Source organism: Zonotrichia leucophrys, chromosome 1A (genome assembly GCF_028769735.1).
Source record: "Zonotrichia leucophrys gambelii isolate GWCS_2022_RI chromosome 1A, RI_Zleu_2.0, whole genome shotgun sequence".
NCBI classification, from domain to species: Eukaryota; Metazoa; Chordata; class Aves; order Passeriformes; family Passerellidae; genus Zonotrichia; species Zonotrichia leucophrys.
Genome location: NC_088170.1, coordinates 4,746,989 through 4,765,614, shown reverse-complemented (window position 1 = coordinate 4,765,614; position 18,626 = coordinate 4,746,989). Strand labels below are relative to the sequence as shown.

Here is an 18,626-nt window from a genome sequence, read left to right as displayed (position 1 = left end):
ACTTTCTGGCAGACTCTCTTAGTTTTGTCTATCCATAATTTATTGTATTTGTCCATCCAGTGTGAGATTTGAAAAATGTATTTCATGTCAGATAACAGCCTCAAATGCTGAAAGTCTTCAGTAAAACTTTGAGGTCTGAGTTTTTAACTATATTTTCCCTTACTGTGGGTGAAATAGTCCATAATTAAATGTGTACAGGATTGTGAGTACCATTAATTACACTGAAACCAGCCCAATTTAGTTGTGATGAAGTATAAAATCTTAAACGCTGGTTGAAACCTGGCTAGAAATTAGAGCCACCAGCTCACTCTCCAGATGTCAGATTATTGTCAAACAGTTCATCTTTAACCATTATTCATACAGACATTTGTAGATAACTGTTGGAGAATATAAAGTGTTTACAGAATGTTAGAAAATGTCTGGTATTGTACACAAAATTGTACATAAATGTCATATATATATTTTATTTGAATTATCAATCAAATGCTGAGAAGGGAAGTTTTGAAAAAGGTATCAGTCTTTTCCTAAGTGTTGATAGATATGTGGACACTCCAGCTGTTTTGCATCTGTGTGCACAGCAAGGATGCTCCATACATGTGTTTGTCTGGAGAGAATAGAAACAGCTGGATGTGCTACACAGACTCAGAAGACTTTCTGGTGGAAATCAATCTAACCCATTGTTTTTCTTCCATCTCTTCCTCATTTCCACCCATGTCCCGTCCCTCCCTCCCTCTTGCTAGGGAGTTTTCCAAAGAAAGAGAAAAGGCCAAGGCTCGAGGCGATTTCCAGAAGCTTCGGGAAAAGCAGCAGCTAGAGGAGGATCTGAAGGGATACTTAGACTGGATAACTCAAGCAGAAGATATTGATCCAGAAAATGAAGATGAAGGCATGGATGAGGAGAAGCCTCGAAACAGTAAGCAACTTTCTTATCTTTCTTTTTCTCTCTCTCCTTCTCTGTCTCTCTCCGTGCTTTTAGCCACAAAGCCTGTGCCCATCTGCTGGAGTGCTGAGGTGGCTTCTAAGGAAGAACAAGTTCTTCCTGAGACATGCAATATGCTTATACATGACTCCAATTTAGTGCTTGTGGGAAACCATGGGAAGCAGAAATACGTGTACAATAATTGATATTCTGCAGATCAGTGTTTAGTCTGTGATAGGGGCATTAGATCCTGAAATTAAACAGATGAAAGATCAATACTTGCTGGTACAGTCTACTACTGAGAAAAGTTTTGAAATACAAGTGTGCCCTATGTTCATTTATTTAATTGAAGCTCATTGTTGCAGGCTCTGCATATGGCTGGTTCCTTTGGAAGCAAAGGTTTCTCAGGGAAAGCAGAGAGACAGTATGGCAAAAGGGCCAAATCAGCTCTGTTGTACCTTAAGGGGGCCATCTGTAACTCCACTGAAATCAGTGGATTTGTGTTTGCTTTTGCCAGGATGAGTTAAGCTCTCTGACATTTCTTCTAAGGGTGCTATTTCTTACTCTTCTTTTTTGGACTTGACAAGGTGTTTGTACAAAGTGCAAATTCACCAACAACCCCTTATTAGAAATCCTGAAGAAGGAAGGGCTTGAAGAAAGCAGCCCTTCCCCAACATTTTATTACCATTATTGAATCTTCTGCCACCTTCTCTTTTACCAACACGAGCTGTGTAACACTTCAGAGCCACTTAGGAGTTGTCATTGCTGGTTGTGCACTTAGGAAATGTCAGACTTGGAACCTTTACAAAGCCCATGGACAATGGCTCTACTCTTGACTTTCATCACTGGAATGTGCATTTTCTTTGTTTGATTTTGGAAGACAAGACATGAAACATGTCCCTAGATATCACCCTTCTCTCCAAACAATCAAAGTCTATGGGATTCCATCACAAACATAGCTTCCAGTAACAGGAAGATTGGACATGGCAAAGTTGTGCTTTTCTTTCTTCAGCAAGATTTTTAATAGCTGTTCATGACCTTTAGAATATTAGTAACCACTATTGTTGCCAATACAATGAAGTTCTTCTAAAAAAAAATTGGATGATTAATATCAGGTTATACCCACAGTACTTAGGTATCTGGACTTGAAACAGTCACTGTGGTGACTTGCTCAGACTTTTCCCAAATCAGGTTATTTTGGTTTTTATGCTGGTATTTTCATAGCTTATATAGTTTACTTTTACTTCAGCAATCACTTAGAAATAACTGTATTAATCATGTCCAAAATGTTCAGTGGCGTACCATAGATGAATAAATCAGGTGAGGACTCACTGCATGTACTGTTGAGTGTGGTCAATCCATATTTGAGCTAACAAGCCCCTTTTGTGGGTGGTGATATTAAGAAGTGAAAGGTAACACACCTCCAGCTTGCTGTCAGTTCTTCCTGGTCAATTTGATAAGGTGAGTTTTGTAAGACATGGTTTATCAAAATTATCTCACATCTGAGCCAGAAGAACTGAGAAGTAATGGTTTCAGCTTAAGATGACATCACAGAAAAGGCACTGTGAGTAAGTGACAGGGCAGGGCATTTTGTTTAGGGTGAGGTTTATTTTTGGTGTGTTATCTCCTGGGTTGAATGCTTTGGCATTCCTGCCAGCAGTCAATCACCAGTAGGGTTAAATTGGAAGAGAAAGATGGCATTATTTCTCTCCCAAAAGCCATTTACAAAATAAGTGAAGGACAGATGGCACAGATGTAAATTCCCTCATGAATCCCTTTGGCTTGAGTGTTCCCAAGACATTTGAATCCCACCTACTCTCAGTCCAAGCTTACATCACCAAGACTACAATGTCTTCCTTGTTTTGTTTAGCTCAGTTGCCTCCTGTGCACCTTCAGTGTCTTTTGTTCAAGTGCTCATCAAATCTCATCACCTTCTGTTTCTAGCACAGCATCTGAACTCCATGGCTGACTGTGACTGCCCTTTCAAGCACACTTTGTTCAGTGACTAATTAATGTTGACTTTTGAGGTATCAGCCTTGAGAATTTCAAATGACAGGTGACTGGAGCACGCAGGGTAGTTCAGACCTCCTTAAGCTGCTGTGTTAGCTCAATAAACTTCAGGTGTGGCCTTTGCATCAGAGGTGTTGCACTGATGCTCAGAGGACATGTGCTCCTGCCTGAGCTCTGACACTGATTCACACCAATACTTTAAAGAACTCACATCAGTTTTTGCTTCTTTGCTTTTCCCTTGGAGGTAGTTTGGAGGCTTGGCTTTTTTTTGTTGTTTTTTTTTTTTTTTAATAACAAGTATCAGAATAGTTCAGAAGTTCAAATAAAAAATACTTATTAATCTAGAGACTCAGCTAATGTAAGTTCTGAGACTCAGCAGTTTACACCATCTGGGCTCTGACCCAGGTAGTCTACCTACACTGAATCATCCCAAACACAGAGAACATATGTTTCTCATCTTTTCTTTGTCCTTGGCAGCTACAGAGGCAGATTTTGCTGTCTTTTAACTTTATAGAGTGCTGCCCACTTGACAGCATGGGCACTGCCTCCTGTAAAACAGAGGACACAAGGTGGAAGGGAAGAGAAACTCACTTGCATCCCCTTTTGGTTTGACTGCCTGTGACAGTCCTTAGGGCATCATCACTCATATTGTGCATATGCTGCTGCTTTCCTGAGGCTCTCAAACCTTGTCCAGACCTTCACTGGATGTTTGCAGCCCCTCTCAAACCTTGCCCAAAGCCTCACTGGGTGTTTGCAGCCCTTAATGAAGTTACCAAGTCCAAGGATACAGCAGAGAGGACCTTAGTGAAGGAAAGGGTAAAAAAGGAAGATAAATGCAAACAGAGTTGGACAGCCTGTGCAGTCTTGAGCTCTTGTCTCCATAGCAGAAGTCTTGGCACTTTGCTGAGGGAGCTCATCACCTCTTGCTGCTCACATGGATTGAGAGACATTCACAGAGCAGGCTGAGCTAATTCCCTGTCTTTTGAGGAATTACAGCATTTAAAGGCAGTTTTTCCATGCTGTTTGCAAACATGGATTTGCCATTGTGACAGATGTGAGGTGGGAAATGTGAAAAGGCTTCTGAGGGCAGTTTGTGTTGATGGTCTTGTTCTGTGCTCTTTCCCTGACATGCCTTCCACGGGGCAAGAAAGCTTTAATTTGATGGAGGGAGAAAGTTACAAAATTTGCCATCAAAATTACAGGATGGCAAAGAAAACTGCCCCTCCTGTTGCCACAGTTACTGGGAATTTGCACTTTTATTTTCCCTTCCTGACAGTGGTCTGGAATGCTTCTCTTGCTGTGGGCAGAAGCAGGAAACTTCAGTCCAACCCAGATTCTCCTCCTATTGAAATTAATTGGCAAAACTCCCACCGAGTGCAGTGGGGTCACATATAATCTATGAATGGGCAGGGTGAATTAATTTGATGCTTCTGAGTGCTCAGATTTTGTCCTCCCTCTGTTTCCTTTATTTCAGTTCTATTTGGTGCCACCATGTGCAGTGAGAGTCTGACCTCAGTAATGTCAGAGTCCCTAAAAGTAAAAAACCCCACTGGTTTGTAAAGGCATTCCATGATTCCAGACAATTAATCCTTCTTGTTAAGTCATATCCAACATTGTACTGTAAATTCAAGAACTGATTTGCAAGTAGCTTACCCTACTAAAATTAAAAGTCTAATCATTCTTCAAGGCCCTATTGTAATGGAACTGATGGCTGTAGATAATTAAGTTTTCGTGTAGCACAGCAGAAAAAAATCCAGTACAAATCAATGAGTTGCCGATCAAAATCATATAATATTTCAGGTGGTACATTAAATAATGAAAAGTGTGTGTCTGTACATGCAGATTTATGCCTCTGTTGAAGTGGGAATAGTGCACAAGTGAAGACAAAAAGTACAGACATACAGGCAGATTTTAAAATATATATTAAAAATTAATCAGTTTTAAAAGAAATAGTCCTCCATCTTCACCTTCAGAGCATTGCTGTAGTGCCTTAGTGACCTTTGGAAACGCACATTAACATCTGAGTTTGCTGCCTCTAAGGAGTCAATGACAACCTAACTTTTTGGTGGACTATAGGTTTTGTCTCACTCTTTCAACCACTGTTTCTTTTGAACATCTCCATAACTGGGAATTAGACTGCATTTAATCACAGATTTATGAGAGACTTCCCTGGAAAAAAAAATTTTGAGACAAAGAAGAACTTCTCAGCAGAAAAAGAAAATTTCAGGAGAAATTGGTACCTCTTAGACCATTACAGTTTTTGGAAAATCTCTGTCTTTCATGGGAACAATTCGTGCTTCTGCACATCAGGCCATAAATGAGAACAGGAGAGATGGTAGTTTAAATAGAAGGGAAGAGTTTCAGAACTCTAGAAATAGAAGCCTTAGTAATTTCAACCCAAACAGGGCTTTATTTCCAAGAACTCCAATAGTAGTTTGACTCTATTAAGTAACAGGGGAAAAAGCATGATCACCTCTCCCTAAAAGTCCAGGCATTTTAGCATTTATCTATCCAATTCTTGTTGACTTGGCTTCCTTTTGCACAGTCAATTTATGCACCACAAAGAGACTCTTGATTTCAGTGAGGTTATGTACAAAATACCCTCCACAGACTTGAATGAAAGCTGTCACTAAATTCTGTGCAACCCTTTGGGAAAGTTAGTGATGTGGAGCTGTTGGACAGAGAGAGTTCTGTGTACAGATCTAGTCATGATACCAAGGTAAAAGAACACCAACTTCAATTTGTACATTTCTTTAATTTGTACATTTAGTAATTTCATATGTCATAATTCATAATTTCATATGTCAGCCTGCTCAGTGGCCTCCAAATCATGTGTTTAGTGTTCTGACTTTACTGGCTTATTACTTTCAGCCTGAAATAAAATATCATGGTACTCTGGGATAATGTCTAAGGTAGGAAGGATTTTCAAAGACTGGATTGCAAGCTAAAATTTCAGGGTGGCCTAAAATACTCTTGGTCCATCTTCTGCAATGAAATTTAATGGGCAAGTGCACAGCTGGGGAATCAACATGGAAGATGCAGAGGGGAAAAAGAGAGAGAGGATATTAAAAAGATATATATTTTACATCCAGTCTTGACCCTCACTGCCTTAAAACCCCTGTCTTCTTACAGTATGAGCAAAAAGAGGCTGTTCTGAGTTAATGTCTGTTTAGCAGAGCACACTTGAACTTGTTTGCCAACAGCAAATTAGTTCATCCTGCATTATTCTAGTTTCATCCACGGAATCTGTCCTGATGTATTTTACATACACATGGAAGGACATGGACAACCACCCCTTGACAGGCAGGTACAGATATTGTCAAAAAGCAATTTTAAAAAATCCACATGGGGCTTGCATGGAATTTAAGATCATCTAAACAAAAGCTCTGAGAGGCACAGACTGGAAAATGAAACCCTTACTAATTTAATTCCTCCAATACCAGTTGGTGGCTTGAGAAAGGCATCATAGAAGGCGGTTGCATTTTGCTTTCCATATCCAAATACAAGGAAATCAATGCCAGTCTTGTGAAATGATTTATTGTCTGTCAACACCTCATCTAAAGAGGAAGAAAGCACAATCTCTTCTACTTTTATCATTGTCCACTGATGTGGAAAATAATCATCTGGTAACCCAGAAGAGATGAGATGCAGTGCCAACAATTTGTAGGCATTTCCCAAGGGCACCTGATAGGTACTTCACAAGTTTAGCAACTGGGATAGATCTATTCTCTTTCACCTGGAGATAGAGGGACAAAAGAAGTGTATACTGTGCCAACAGGTTGTTCTAGGGGGAAAAAAAATCCATGTATTAATGTGCAGAGGTTCCAACATATGGTTTGTTTGGACAGGAGTGACAGCAGCTCCCAGCTGTGTGCTGTGCCCAATAGAAAATAAACCCAGTGGCATTTTCCTACCTTGTCATCTTTTGAAACAGCTCACACACTGCTCTTAATTTAAATACCAGAGTCTGAGGACACCTAATGAAAGGCCTTTGTGAATAAGTCAGCTTTGTTTTTGTTTTGTGGTTCCTCACAGAGAGGCTCAGGTTGCAAAATGCAGCATGGGTTTGTGCTACAGATGTCAAGCTTGAGTCTATAATTAGGATGCTGCCTAGAAAAAGCTTCCAGGACATTAGTTCTCACATTAGTCTGAATCACTCCTACGGTCCTCAGGCAAAATTTGTACTGAAATTCCTGGGGATTTTGCCTGGATAAGGACTTGGGCCCCAATCAGTTTGATCCAAGGTCAATAACAAAACATGCTCATGTCAGCACTCCAAAAGGTTGCCCAGTGTGAGGTCTTGGAGCACAGAGGCTCTCAGTGCTCACACATCACTTCAGTATTGTGTAACTGGCATCCACCAAAGGGAGAGTGTGAGGTATCTGGGGTCTGAAATCTCTTACAGCGCTGGGCACTCCCCTGAGCACTGTTTGTCCAGTGCTGCATTCCACTGGCTAAAATGCAGTTGTGTCTGGCATGAATGGGATCCACAGTCATTACAAGCATGTGGTTTCCATAATAATACTGAAATAAATGTGTGGTCAGATCCAGGTAAACTCTGATATCCTAAAAAGGAAAAGCTATACAGGTCAGGAATAATAGTAATTTTTTTTTTTTTTTTTTTAAGAGCATTTTGTGAGGCTTTATAGTGACCCTGTAGGTAGCTGTGGTAGCAGAGTACACAGGGCAATGATATTCAGTGATGTAGGTGAAAGTAAAGCTACCATTTCCAAGTATCATTTTCATTTTATAATTTCTGTGCAGCACAAGTAACAAAGAAAAAGATCATTTAGGAAGATTTTTCTTCCACCTTTCCATCAATGTCAACAAAACTATGATGTCAACATCTGACTTTTTCCTATTGGAATAAAATCAAAACTGAGAGTAGATTTTCTTCCTGACTCAATATGGAATCTCTTTTTTTTTTTTTTTTTTTTATTGTGAGTGAAAAAACATGGAAGCAGTAGATCCTTATCCTTGATTGTTTTGTCTTTCTCCATTTCCAAGAGGAAATGCTTGGGGGAAAAAAGTTACTCTTCTCAACAAAGTGAAATTTAAAACTTGAGGGTTTAAATTATGCTTTAAAATGATTCAGCTAAAACATTGGTTCTTGAAATATGTGTATGCAGGGTGATATTTGGAGAGGAGTGAAATATTTTTCTGGACTCCTTTGTCCAATTAAAAAAAAGACACAGGAAAGCTAAACTATATTCTCATGATCACCCCCACAGTGCCAGTGGCACAGGCTCTCACACCATTTTCTGCCCTCTAGAGCAGAAAGAGCAGAATTTTGATCCTGGATTGCATCACATAAGGCATTTCCTAGTTTCATCAGGGTGGTTTTGAACTATTTTCCTTCTCTGACAATTCACAGTAATCATACCAATCATTGTAAGAAATACAAGAGTTTTTTTGTTCCCCTGAATGTATGGATGGTTCACTCCAAAGGTCTGGTTTTCTGGTTTTTGTTAGCAATATAATTTAACAACCCAGCCTTTAGCAAAAGCAGCTTTTAGGTTCATTGTCCTGTAGATTTCACAACTTCCCAGTTTTTCTTTCTTTCTGTCTCAAAGGAAGATTTGAACATAAAACAAAAAGCAAGCAACCATTTGAAAACCTTCTTCCCCTTCCTTCTCTACTAGTAAATTACTTCTAGGGAGGTAAATCCCACCTAACCCATCAAGATGTTAAAGCAGTTTAGCTCAAGCCTGCATTTTCTGTCAAAGCACGGTGTGGAGAAAACAATGTTCCCTTTGTTTGAGCAGAGAGCAAAAGAAGTTGTTGCTGGTATTCAGGACAAAGCTGTGGCCAATGTAACAACCTATAATTCAGCAGTAATTTGTTCCAACAGAGCATCAGAAGGCCTGATATAAACTCGTGAAGAGGGAAAAGTGTTTCTAGGAAGCAGGAAAATTCCTCCATTTTGGGAAGGTGGGCTACATTCAGTCATGTGCCTGACTCCTTCAGCCAGCTCATTGAGTGAGCAGCTCTGAGATAATTATCTGCTCCTCAGAGGGTTACTGGGATAAGCACCAAATCTCTGTGCCACTTCTGCATGGGAGAATGGAAACCAGCATGGAGACTAAACTCCAAAACTGTGCTAATTTTTGCCCACAGGCTGATTTTTTCTTCTTGCTCCTTGCAGGCATCAAAGGTTACAGCAATTAGATGGGCTTCCAGGTTAGTGTAGTTTACATCTTGGGAAAAAAGCTCTTCCTATAATATGCTCTCTGACTGAAAAAGTTTTGTGGTGATCTACAGCACTCTTGCTCTCTTGCAGCTGAGAATTTGGCTTGTCTTGTTCAACTCACAGGTCCTTCCAGTTCCTCCCTGCCCGGGTTCTCGTATCCTGAAGCACAAAGAATTTTATACTGAGAACTGCTGGAGCAGTGGTGTGTGACCAGCCATAGCACAGAGAGACTGACATTAATGTTGATAGGGCATTAACTTTGTCCACTATAAAAGCTATTTCCCTAGCAAAGACTGACTGGTGAGATACCACCTCTGTTTTCCCTGCTAGAAGAGAGACTTGTGTTGATGTAGGAATTCTCGTATAGTACCAGTTTGTTACATAGAAATATCTCTGAAGGTAAGGCTTTAGAGGAAATCAATTGTTTATATAGCTGGCAAAGACACCTTTGTGCAAATAATTTTATCTCTATCTGCCCTGCTGGCAAGTGTTTCTTGAAGCTGTCAAGATTAATCCATTGACACTGGTTCTACTCCTCAGGAAAGAACATTACTCTGTGAGAAAGCTGCCTTTGCCATGCCTTCTGATGAATTGCTTTATTTCCCATGGTTAGAGAGGCATAGAAAGCATTTGGTACCAGCATCTCCACAGAAAAGTTTTGGAAGAAATGCCACAACCCCCCAAGCTGAGTATTCATAGAGCAAGACCATTTCTTATTTCATTTTTTAAGCAGATGCCTAAAGTGTGCTCTTAAATCTTTGCAAGGACACTTATAAAGTGGTTTTAAAAACTATGGAGTATTCAGCAGCTCCTGCTGCAGTCAGTGAGAATGGCCCATGGTCAGTGATTTAAAGTAAGTCACCATTGCAGATGTAGTCTCAAGAGCCTCTTCACTGAGAAGAAAGCACTGCTGAGCAGAACTGATAGCTGAAATCCTGAGCATTGTTTTGATGTGGTATGAAGAGCTGTCAGGAGAGGGGCTGTGGTGCTCAGGAACAGTAGCTGAGGGACATGAAGCATGTGTTTTGAGTTAGAAACAACTGCTGGGGATGAGAAGCAGTTTTATTACAGTAATGTCAGCCAAGATCAAAGCCACAGTGTGTCTGGCACTGTATATACAGAAATTAAAAGTATGTTGTATGTATTTCCTTTTTACAGGAAATCAAAACTAGTAAAGATGGGGTTCAGCTGACTAAACACATTAATCTAATGCCAATTTAGACACCTCATCATACCCAAGACCTTCATTGTGCACTGACAGGTCAAGTATAGCAGCTGAGGCTTGTACTCTTGCAGTGTGATAGTTGGAAGGAATGTCCCAAATGGGGTGTCAAAAATGTCATCCAGTGCCTCAGAAAAGGCAATTGAGTGTGGTTAGTCCAAAGACATGTAGGAAAAGTTTAGTACAAGTAGAACCTTCAATACTGATCCTATAAGCTGAATGTCTTAGAAGAGTATTGGAACCAGCTGTAACAGAAATTGTTCTGGTAGGATGTTTTGTTTCTTCCTTGTCTAAGTGTTTATTCATCATGACCTATCCCTTTGCGTTCCCTTATGTATTTTATTTTATAACTTGAAGATTCATGTACAGAGAGGTAAACACCGAAGCCCAGACCAAAGCTCTTTGGGAAGGGCTCAGAGCAGGAAGTCTGATGAACCCAGGACAGACTGAGGGATGCAGGAGGTGCTTTAGCAGAGCTCCCCTGGGGAAAATCTCATTTCCTCCACCTTGCCCAGCCCTGACTGCCAGGCAGCTTGAGTAGCTCATCCCTTGCTTAAGTCAATTCACAAGCAAGCACAGAGGAAGGCAAAGATAAATGTATTTTGTTTTAAACACAAGTGGGGCTGGAGCACTGACCCTGCTGTTGCACGGGCAGCGTGGTGGAGCTGAGCAATGAGCTGTGCCTGACAGGAGTTCTGAGGCACAGCTCAGACACAGGGAGTCTGGGTGACATTACACAGCTGAATTGGCACACATGTAACCAAACTGGCAGCCAGGGCTGAGCAGCTGAGGGGAGCTGACAGCTGTGAATGGCACCCAGCCCTTCTCAGTGCTTTGGGAAGCTTGCAACAGGACCTTGGTGCAGGCATGGCTCCAAGGGAGCAGCAGTCACACCCTCACTCTGTGCCTGCTCCTTTCTGCTTGCTGGCTATCCACTCAGTGCAGTGTGCTAGGGAGATAAAAATCTCTGCTGTATCTCTTGTGTTTGCTGCTGGGGAGAAAAGCAGGTCTCTCCATGCCAGTTATCTCATAGACAACATCAAGCCTGGAGAGGTGGCGGGGGAAGGAAAATGTTTCCAACTGAGGAACTGAACTGAAAATAGCTGTGGCTCTGAGTCTGCCTGCTGATGACAGCAGCTCTTCAGCTAGCAGGATTGTGGAGACAAGACAACAGATTAAAGAATTGGCCTTTCTGATGTTGCAGCCTAAATTCAAAATTCAGGTTTAGTGCCCACAGGTGTTCGTAGGGCTGCTCACATCTTCACTCTCATTTAAAAAATTCACAAACCACAGCATGATGCATCTCTCTTCTCCTTTTCCACTTGAGGAGAGGCTGCACTCAGACATATCACTCTAGGTTCAAACTGTAAAGGACTTGTAGTGAACCCAAGGATAGGGGGCCCTCTGGATCAGGGTGAGGATGTTACCAGCTACATTAAAATCCCTGGTCTGAAGTAGCTGAAGGGTTAAGCATCAGAACAAGGATGCAGTGGCAGAGCTGCTGGATCCTCACAGATGTGCAGATCAAAATGTAAGTGTATCCAGTGGCTGCTGGAAGAACCAGGAGCTGAATATCAGGGCTATGCCAGGTCATGACTGACTTGTTTTAACACAGCTGTGTGAGGGCAGCTTGCATAACACCTGCCCACACTAAGCTTATGTTGTTATCAGTCCCTCACTCTCCTGCATGCTGGAATTATTTGCAAACCAGGAATCTATTATTTCAAGGCCACTATAAAATGCCTCTTTCTTTGGCTCTGGGTAATTAGCCTATTCTCAATGCCTTGCTCAAAAGGTAGGGAAGCTTTAATCATATGTTTGACAAGCTGACTTCAGAGGCAAGGCTCTTTAACTTCAATTTTTGCTTTTCTCCTGGCTGCACAGTAACACACAGCCTGCCCAGCTAACATGTCTCGTGCTTCTGACTCATGATATTGTGATTATGGTGTCTAGTATCAGATTAGTCAATATGTTAGCAAAAGTGTCTGAGAGAACACCACATGCAGGAGAAGCACACAAAATCCAAAGCATTTTATTTACTAGGCACAGAAGAAATGTAACAGAGCAGGGCTTCAAAACTGGAGAGGTGAGCTCCATTTCAGGTCATGAGGCTGGATTGAATCTGTTCAGTGTGGTGCCAGAACCAACCAAGGGGTTGGTGCTTTCACAGAGCCCTGGCTCTGAAGAGACCTAAATCTCTAAATGTATGTGTTGCTGTGTCTGTTGATCAGTGAACTGAATTGCTTGATTGTTTGCCATCAAGGAAAGCATCATCCATAAGCCTTCTCACACATCCCACATGAATCCTGCTATTAGAAAATGTCTCCACTTGCTGAGCACTCATCTCAGTCAGGCACTGTCTGTTCAGATGGACAGGGCTTTGATGCTGTTTTTTCTTCATAAGATTAATGCCTAAATATTTTAAACACTACTCCTAAATTGGGTTTTCCCAAATGCAGGGAGCACACTGTAGTCTTCCAGCTTGCAGAGTGGTATTTCAGACTAAAATTCTCAGTCATTTTTCCTTCCTACCATCTCTTTGCCTATGTCCCAGTCACTGCCCAGTTGTTCTGCTTGTCCTTTGAAATAATACAGCCCAGTTTTCCCATCACATTCACTTTTCTTTGGTTTTTTTTTTTTTGTTTTTTGTTTTTTTTTTTTTTTTGAGGGAGGGGTTGGGGGGGTTGTTGCTTTGTTGGGGTTTTTGGGTTTGGTTTGTTTTGGTGTTTGTTTTTTTGGGGTTTGGGGATTTTTTGTTTGGTTTTTTCTGCCAACAAGAGCCAGCCTTCTGGATAATACTTTCCTTCTTCTATACCAGAGAAGATACACCTTCTCATTGGCACAATTTCTGCCTAAGATCCCTGGGTGTAGGGTTGTGCAGGCTTCCTCTGGGGAAAATGTCCATTGTGAGCTACCAGGAGATGATTTCCCACCCACTGCACCACCCAAACAGTCCCTGCTGTTCCCACCTATCCTCTTATGTGCTGCAGATCACAAATTGTAGGCCACTCACTGAGTTCTCAGGCATCACCCACCTTGAAATGGCTTTTGACAGGCAGGAATGTCATAAAACAGCCAGAGCTGCATCTCAGTCACTTTGAAGCTTAGCAGTCCAGGTGTAAAGCAGACACCCAGACTCCCTGGAGAGTTTCTGATGACCTAAGCAGATCAGCTTGGAAGGAGCTTCTATAATTTTTTTGCTTCTCCCAGACTCTGCAGGGAGGATGGATTCACAGGGCTGTGCTCTGCAGGAACAAAGATGCTGCTGCTGAAGTAGAGATCCTAATCAGAGTTACCACCCCAGCATGCAGGTGTATATTTGTGTAGGTGGGCAGATGCAGAAGTTCCCCATGAACAGGAACTGCAGAATGAGCTGCAGTTGCAGAACCCAGCACATGGGCTGCTTTGAAACCACATTTGTGCTGAAAACCTGTGTCCTGTCAATTTTCATTAACAGCAATTCCAGTGAGAAATATGAGTAACTTCATGATTATTAGAGGCACAAAAAGCAGAGGGTTTTTTTTTTTTAGTGGTTTTTGCTGTCTCCAGGGCACTTCCTTTGCCATTAGTTATTTTGCTCATGATCAATGTTTATATCACTTCCCAACACATTATCTGCAGGGTTTGCAGCTCTCATGCCCCCATTTCCAAGGCGCCTGCAAGACCAGCCTGCAATAATGGAATCCTTTTGTTTTTCTAGTGAGATGGTCTTGCTTTTTGTGCCCACATATAATTTTGTGGGGTTGTTTCAGGAACATTTGTTGACTCTGCTGCCCATTCTAGTTCCTCTACTAAAAATCATAAAGAATGAGAGAGAACTTGTTGAACTCTTTCAAATGGGCTGTTGTAATTTGTTTACAAAATGCTGTTGAAAGAGTCATAGGTCCTCAGTAGTTTTGCCTTTCCTTCATTTTGTCTGTCCATCCTTGAACTGCTTCAGAATTCTGTGGGGAACCAGAGAGGTTGCTAAAAAGTATTATACTGGCAAAAGAAACACCATAAACCATGTCCTGGCAAATAAATGCCTTGCACTTTGGCACCTTAATTGTTGCTCCTAGCAAGGCAAACGATGCAAGTCATTTATCAGACAGGAAAATCAGTTTAGGAGGTCATAGGAGGATCCACATTCAGGAGAGGGACATCTTTCAAGGTGTGTTCTGGTAGCACCTCTGTCACCCTGTGACCCAGCCAATCTGTCCTCCTTCAGCCACGGGGACTGAGAGAGTTGCTTGCATTGCCCTTGCAGGCAGATTCTCTGCATGGAATGGGCTCCTGCAGCAGACTCAGGTGTTTGCTCAGCAGCACAGCAGTTATCCAGGGACACTGCCCCTCTTGCCCTTTTCAGCAGAGAGGTAGACTCCTTTCTGCAAAGTCTACTTTTGGGTGAGTCCCATGCCCTGTGCTTACGAGATATTTTGAGATACCACAGGTAATACAAAGAAAAGCATTGTCCTTCCTTCCTTCCTTCCTTCCTTCCTTCCGTCCGTCCGTCCGTCCGTCCGTCCTGGAAATGCAAAGAGATTTGAAGTTCTTCCTTTCACATCCAGAACAGAACATGCGTGCCACTGGCAAAGGCTGTCACTTGGCAGGGCCAGCAGTTTGACTGTGCCCATTACTTGGTCCTCTATGCACGTGCATTCCACTCACTGGCTGTAATGAACAAATATTTATGGAATCCAGCATATTACTGTCAATATTGCTATAAAAAGAAGGGAAATGGCAGCTGTTCAAACTAGCTGAGGAGTTTGTTACAGTAAAATAAGTCCCAGGAAAATTAATTAGTAGCAAGGTAATGCATTTATAGGTGTGCAGTAATCTGCATGTGGTAATGACAGATCTGTTAATCACAGGCCTGCACAATTAATACATTTCACTCTCTCTCCTCTTTCCCTTCTGTAAGATATAGATTTATGTAGCCCATAGCTATATCCCCTCAACATGTGTACGTGCATATGGTGACTCTCTGGAAGGGGAGAAGGACAAGTTAAAACAAGCATTTATGAATAAAATATACACTTTGCAATTTATATAGTAAAATCGATCATCTATCTATGAATGAAACATTTGATGATATAACACTCCATCTCAGTATTGGCAATGCTCCTGCTTTGTGCTGCTCCATTCAGTACAGCAGGGTTACACTGCACCAGCCTCTGCTGCAGCCCAGTGCCCAGCCTGGCTTGGTGTGATCACAGGTCCTGGCCCTGCACAGGGGCTGTGGTGCCTTTTACGGATGGAAATCTGTTTTTACCAAAAGCCTTTTCCTGTTTGACTGAAGTGAATGCAACTGGCAATTAGTTCATGCCTCTGTTGCTATCCTTGTGTTCTCTGACCTTGAGTGAGAGGATGAATCCAGCTCATTCTCCTTGCTGCATTCATCTGTGCATCATCCAAAATCGGGTTATGCAAAGTGTGTATGTTACATGTGTTTAATGTAATATAGCGTATAATACTGTCCTTTATGATTATTGGTATCTGAGCCCTTAGAAAATACTTTTTCAAGTATTTTTCACAATTTTTTACTATGCTAGATTTGTCTAAGTTTGGGAGGCATGCAACCACCAAAATCCTACACATAGTTCAAGTTCCCTTTCTTCTCCTGTAAAAGCTTTTCTGTCACAGAGCTCATTTTGAAAGCAGAAAACACTAAAGAATTCCCCAGTCACATCTACTATATTTTCCTGACAAAATCAGGACATCCATGGAAAGCTAATATCTTACCTCTGCAATTCACCTTCTGGATGCTGCTTGCATTTAACAGCATAGCCAGTGATTGTTGGTAAGGCTCTGCATGCATGGGGCAGAGTGAAAGCTGTATCTTATTTAAATTAATGAGTAAGATGAATGACTGCAGCATTTTCAAAACAGGCAGAAGAGGAAAGCTAGGCAATATTCACATATTAATTAAAATGAGAGCTCTCCACCCAAAAAACACGAGTTAATTGATATTCTGCCCATAGACTCATTCATGAAATGATGGGCATGAAAAGCACCACAGGAAGCAGGGTTTTACCAGAGACAAAGTCATTCACTTGATGCACATACTATTAAAGGAAGCAGACTTGGTATTGAAATTTTTTCTTGTTGTGCTTGAAGGGAAAAGAAACCTTAAATCCAGCTGGAGAACTCATAGGACTACTTTGCTCTTTAGATGTGCTTTATAGTTGTGCAGAATCCCACTTGGGAGACATTAGCATCAGTAATAACTCTAGAACTTAGCACTTAGTGTGAAGTGTGTCATCTGCACCTCCCAGAGAGGCTGGCAGGGCAACTGCAGAATTACACCCGCCTGGCATAGAAACTGAACAGGTATGTACAAAAGCTCGGTCCTATGGCCAAGGTGACACAATAAAGTGAAAGGATGGGCAAGTGGCTTCAGGTCTCACAGACCTCAAATGCCAGTGTGGGCAAAAGGGGTTATTTACATCCATATGTTGCAAAGTAATTAATTACCAGTAGATTTTGGCGTACTGGAGAAATTTGAGTCTGATGGTGCATATTATACAAGTCGATCAAATGTATTGTTGGCTGTTTTAAATCTGAAAACCCACTGCAAGGCTCTTTCACTATGAGTACTGCTGGATAGTCCCACTGTTTCAAGCCAGGTGCTTAACCCAAGGATGTATCTTCTTTAACCAGTCCGTACAGCTGAGGGACATATCAGCATGGCATTCAGAAAACCTGTGATTTCTATCTGCCTCTGTAGCCTAACTCAAACAGCTAAATCAGAGAGGGGAAGTCAGACAATGTGAATAGCCTCCAATATGTCCAGTTTTATAGTTAATGTCCAGATCTGCAAAGTCATGTAGTACCATGTCCCACTAAAATCTGTGAAAAGTTTGTTTTGTCTGTGTTTCTGGAACTGGGCACCCTTTGCCCAAGCATGATTGCCTCTGAGTCCTAAAATGTCACAGTATTAAAGTGAGATTCAGCAAGAAGTGTGACAGCATTATATAATCCATGCAAATAAATCTGAATATTAAAATTACTTCCACTGCCAAGATGACAAGAATTTCATAAATGCAAGATGCAACAGTGGAAATGATTTTTCTGAACTGAGAAGCAAATATTGTTCTCCAAGTGCGTGAAGGAAAAATCGTCTCAGGACTGCACAGAAGGGTATTTGCTTGTGCCAGCTTTCTGTTTCAGGGTTGGCTGTCTTTTGGCAACCTGCCATCCAATAATTCATTGCATGCCCATGGGGCATTTTATCGGGGGAGGGACATATGTTAGTGCAAGAGCAGAGCTGGTATCAGAGCTTGATGCCAGTGACGTGGAACAGAGGCTCTCAAAGGGTCTTGCACATCTGCCTAGTCAGCCACAGACTGCAGACTCTGCTCTTATTTTTCTCTGTCTGTTAGGTCTCAGAGCTGGGATTAACATAACACAAAGCATTTTTTCAGCTTTGTTTTTAAGGAAGCTGTTGTATGGGTTTTGTTGCTGCTTTAACTGCTGCAGGAATGCCATGTAAGTGATGTGAAATTGGAGTTTAGGTAGTCCAGGAGAAAAGGTCTATGTTCAGTGATGAGCCACACTGTGGCAACATGTAAGAAGTGCAAAGGCTTCAGAAGGAACTGGAGAGAGAATATCAAACCTATTGGTCCTTATAATTGCACTCTGCTGAAACCATGAGATACTTGCCTGCCTTTAGAAAGTTGCTTCATTTCCCTTTAAAATAATTGCTATCTATGCTACCCAGAGAATATGTAACTAATGGGAGATTTCATCAACTCCAGTGGGTTATGGATACAATGATGCATCTTAAAAAAGGAGATTCCCATGTAAGCAAAGCCACCATGATTTGTATCAGCCTTTGCATATTTTTTTGGGTTTGTCTCAACTCCCAAAATTACAGGGAGGAAATGGCCATTGAGACAGCATTGTCTGTATGCCATGGTCCTAAACACAACTCTGGTCTGGACTTGAGCCCACCATTTGGAAAAACATCTCTTCCTGATTAAAACATTCCTGTGGTGGATTTACCACCAGCATTCTTGGTACATGGTTCCAGTAATTAATTACTCGGACTGCAAAAAACGCCTGCCTTGCTTCTAGACTGGAGCCAGGGTGTGGGCACAGGGTCTGGCTTCTCTGAGAACTGAGTCAGATAAGAAAGCCATCTGGGCTGTACTTGGTCTACTTCCTCTCATATTCAGCCCCAGTTTATGCACAACTCTTCTGCAGTATCTTCTATTTTCTGGTTTTGTTAACTGCCCTGAATGAACCTCGCAGCACTGCACACCTGATTGTGCTCTGGTGATATGAATGAAGGTGGTGTGAGGTGC

At 41.7% G+C, this 18,626-nt stretch overlaps 1 protein-coding gene across 4 annotated transcripts in view; it reads left to right on the top strand.

Annotated features, from left to right (window-relative positions):
• CACNA1C (calcium voltage-gated channel subunit alpha1 C) overlaps window positions 1–18,626 on the top strand; it is a 409,423-nt gene that overhangs the window by 272,461 nt on the left and 118,336 nt on the right. For all 4 annotated transcript variants that reach the window (XM_064735921.1, XM_064735904.1, XM_064735893.1 and 1 more), the window contains exon 9: window positions 741–913. In XM_064735921.1, coding sequence (XP_064591991.1) covers window positions 741–913 — 173 coding nt within the window. The remainder of the gene's footprint in view (window positions 1–740; window positions 914–18,626) is intronic.